The sequence below is a fragment of the Puma concolor genome, chromosome E4 (genome assembly GCF_028749965.1).
Source record: "Puma concolor isolate L17-30 chromosome E4, mPumCon1.1.hap2, whole genome shotgun sequence".
Taxonomy (NCBI): domain Eukaryota; kingdom Metazoa; phylum Chordata; class Mammalia; order Carnivora; family Felidae; genus Puma; species Puma concolor.
This window is the reverse complement of record NC_141683.1, coordinates 3,618,752-3,620,663: the sequence shown is the minus strand read 5'-3', so window position 1 is coordinate 3,620,663 and position 1,912 is coordinate 3,618,752. Positions and strand designations below refer to the sequence as shown.

General features: G+C 34.4%; 1 protein-coding gene across 1 annotated transcript; it reads left to right on the top strand.

The window, feature by feature from the left end:
- The first annotated feature begins 958 nt into the window (after positions 1-958).
- On the top strand, positions 959-1,912 carry OR6P1 (olfactory receptor family 6 subfamily P member 1). Its single transcript, XM_025915250.2, has one exon. It carries the CDS (start codon positions 959-961, stop codon positions 1,910-1,912), a length of 954 nt encoding a protein of 317 aa, XP_025771035.2.

The following is a 1,912-nucleotide window of genomic DNA, read 5'->3' as shown; positions in this document are numbered from 1 at the left end:
CAGTGAGACAATGTAAAATGTCCATAGTTTAAAGACACATGTGCTTATATAATTTTTGAAACAGGTATTGGTGGGTATCATAGCACCAATATTTAGATTTCACTGAACATATAAAAGAGTGACATAGGAATTTCATTTAAAACGTCAGTACTCACACGCAGTGAAAATTAGATTCCAGGCAACTATTTAAATGCATGACCAAAAGTACATGTCAAGTTTACACTATGCAAGCTAATGTATTGTTATTTTATTTTATTTATTTCGTTTTATTTTATTTATTTTATTATTTTATTTTATTTTATTTATTTTATTTATTTCATTTTATTTTATTTTATTTTTATTTTATTTCTTTTATTATTTTATTTTATTTATTTTATTATTTTGTTTATTTTATTGTTTTATTAATTTTATTTTATCAATTTTATTTTATTAATTTTATTTTATTTATTTTATTATTTTATTCCATTGTACTTCATTTTATTTTGTTTTATTTATTTTATGTTATTATTTTATTTCATTTTATTTTATTTATTTTATTTTATTATTTTATTTTATTTTATTTATTTATTTCATTTTATTTTATTTATTTAATTTTAATTTTATTTTATTTATTTTATTATTTTATTTTATTTCTTTTATTATTTTGTTTATTTTATTTTATTGTTTTATTAATTTTATTTTATTAATTTTATTATTTTATTTATTCCATTGTATTTCATTTTATTTTGTTTTATTTATTTTATGTTATTATTTTATTTATTTCATTTTATTTTATTTTATTTTATTTTTTAATTTAATTTATTTTATTATTTTATTTATTTCATTTTATTTATTTTATTTTATTATTTTATTTTATTTATTTCATTTTATTTCATTTTGGGTTTTTTTGTGTGTGTGGTTGGGAATGGCTTTCTCGTTCTTCCTGTTCTTTTTTCAGGTGGTCGCGTGGACAGAGACGATGGGAAATTGGAGCAGAGGCCACATAGCAGAGTTTGTGTTGGTGGGCTTCCCTACCTCTCCGCCCCTCCAGTGCCTCCTCTTTGTCCTCTTCCTGGCAATTTACCTGTTGACATTGTTGGAGAACGCACTCATCGTTTCCACAGTCTGGCTCACGCCAAGCCTTCACCGCCCGATGTACTTTTTCCTTGGCCATCTCTCCTTCCTGGAGCTGTGGTACATCAATGTCACAGTTCCCCGGCTCTTGGGAGCATTTCTTACCCAGGAGCGTAGAGTCTCCTACGTAGGCTGCATGACTCAGCTCTACTTCTTTATTGCCCTAGCCTGCACCGAATGTGTCCTGCTGGCGGTCATGGCCTATGACCGCTACCTGGCCATCTGTGAGCCCCTCCGTTACCCTAGTCTCATGCCATCCAGCCTGGCCATTCGCCTCGCTGCTTCCTCTTGGGGTAGCGGCTTCTTGAGCTCCATGATGAAGCTTCTTTTCATTTCCCGGCTGTCCTACTGTGGACCCAACGTCATCAACCACTTTTTCTGCGATATCTCCCCACTACTCAACCTCACCTGCTCTGACAAAGAGCAAGCGGAACTAGTAGACTTCCTCTTGGCCCTGGTGATGATTCTGCTCCCTCTGTTGGCCGTGGTTTCATCATATGCTGCCATAATGGCTGCCATCCTCAGGATTCCTACTGCCCAGGGACGTCGCAAAGCCTTCTCCACCTGTGCCTCTCACCTGGCAGTGGTTGTTATCTACTACTCCTCCACCCTCTTCACCTATGCACGGCCCCAGGCCATGTACACCTTCAACCATAACAAGGTCATCTCTGTGCTCTATACAGTCATTGTACCGTTCCTCAATCCAGCCATCTACTGCCTGAGGAACAAGGAGGTGAAGGATGCTCTCAGGAAGTCAGTCTTGGGCAGATGCCACTATCCGAGGGATGTCCCAGATTGA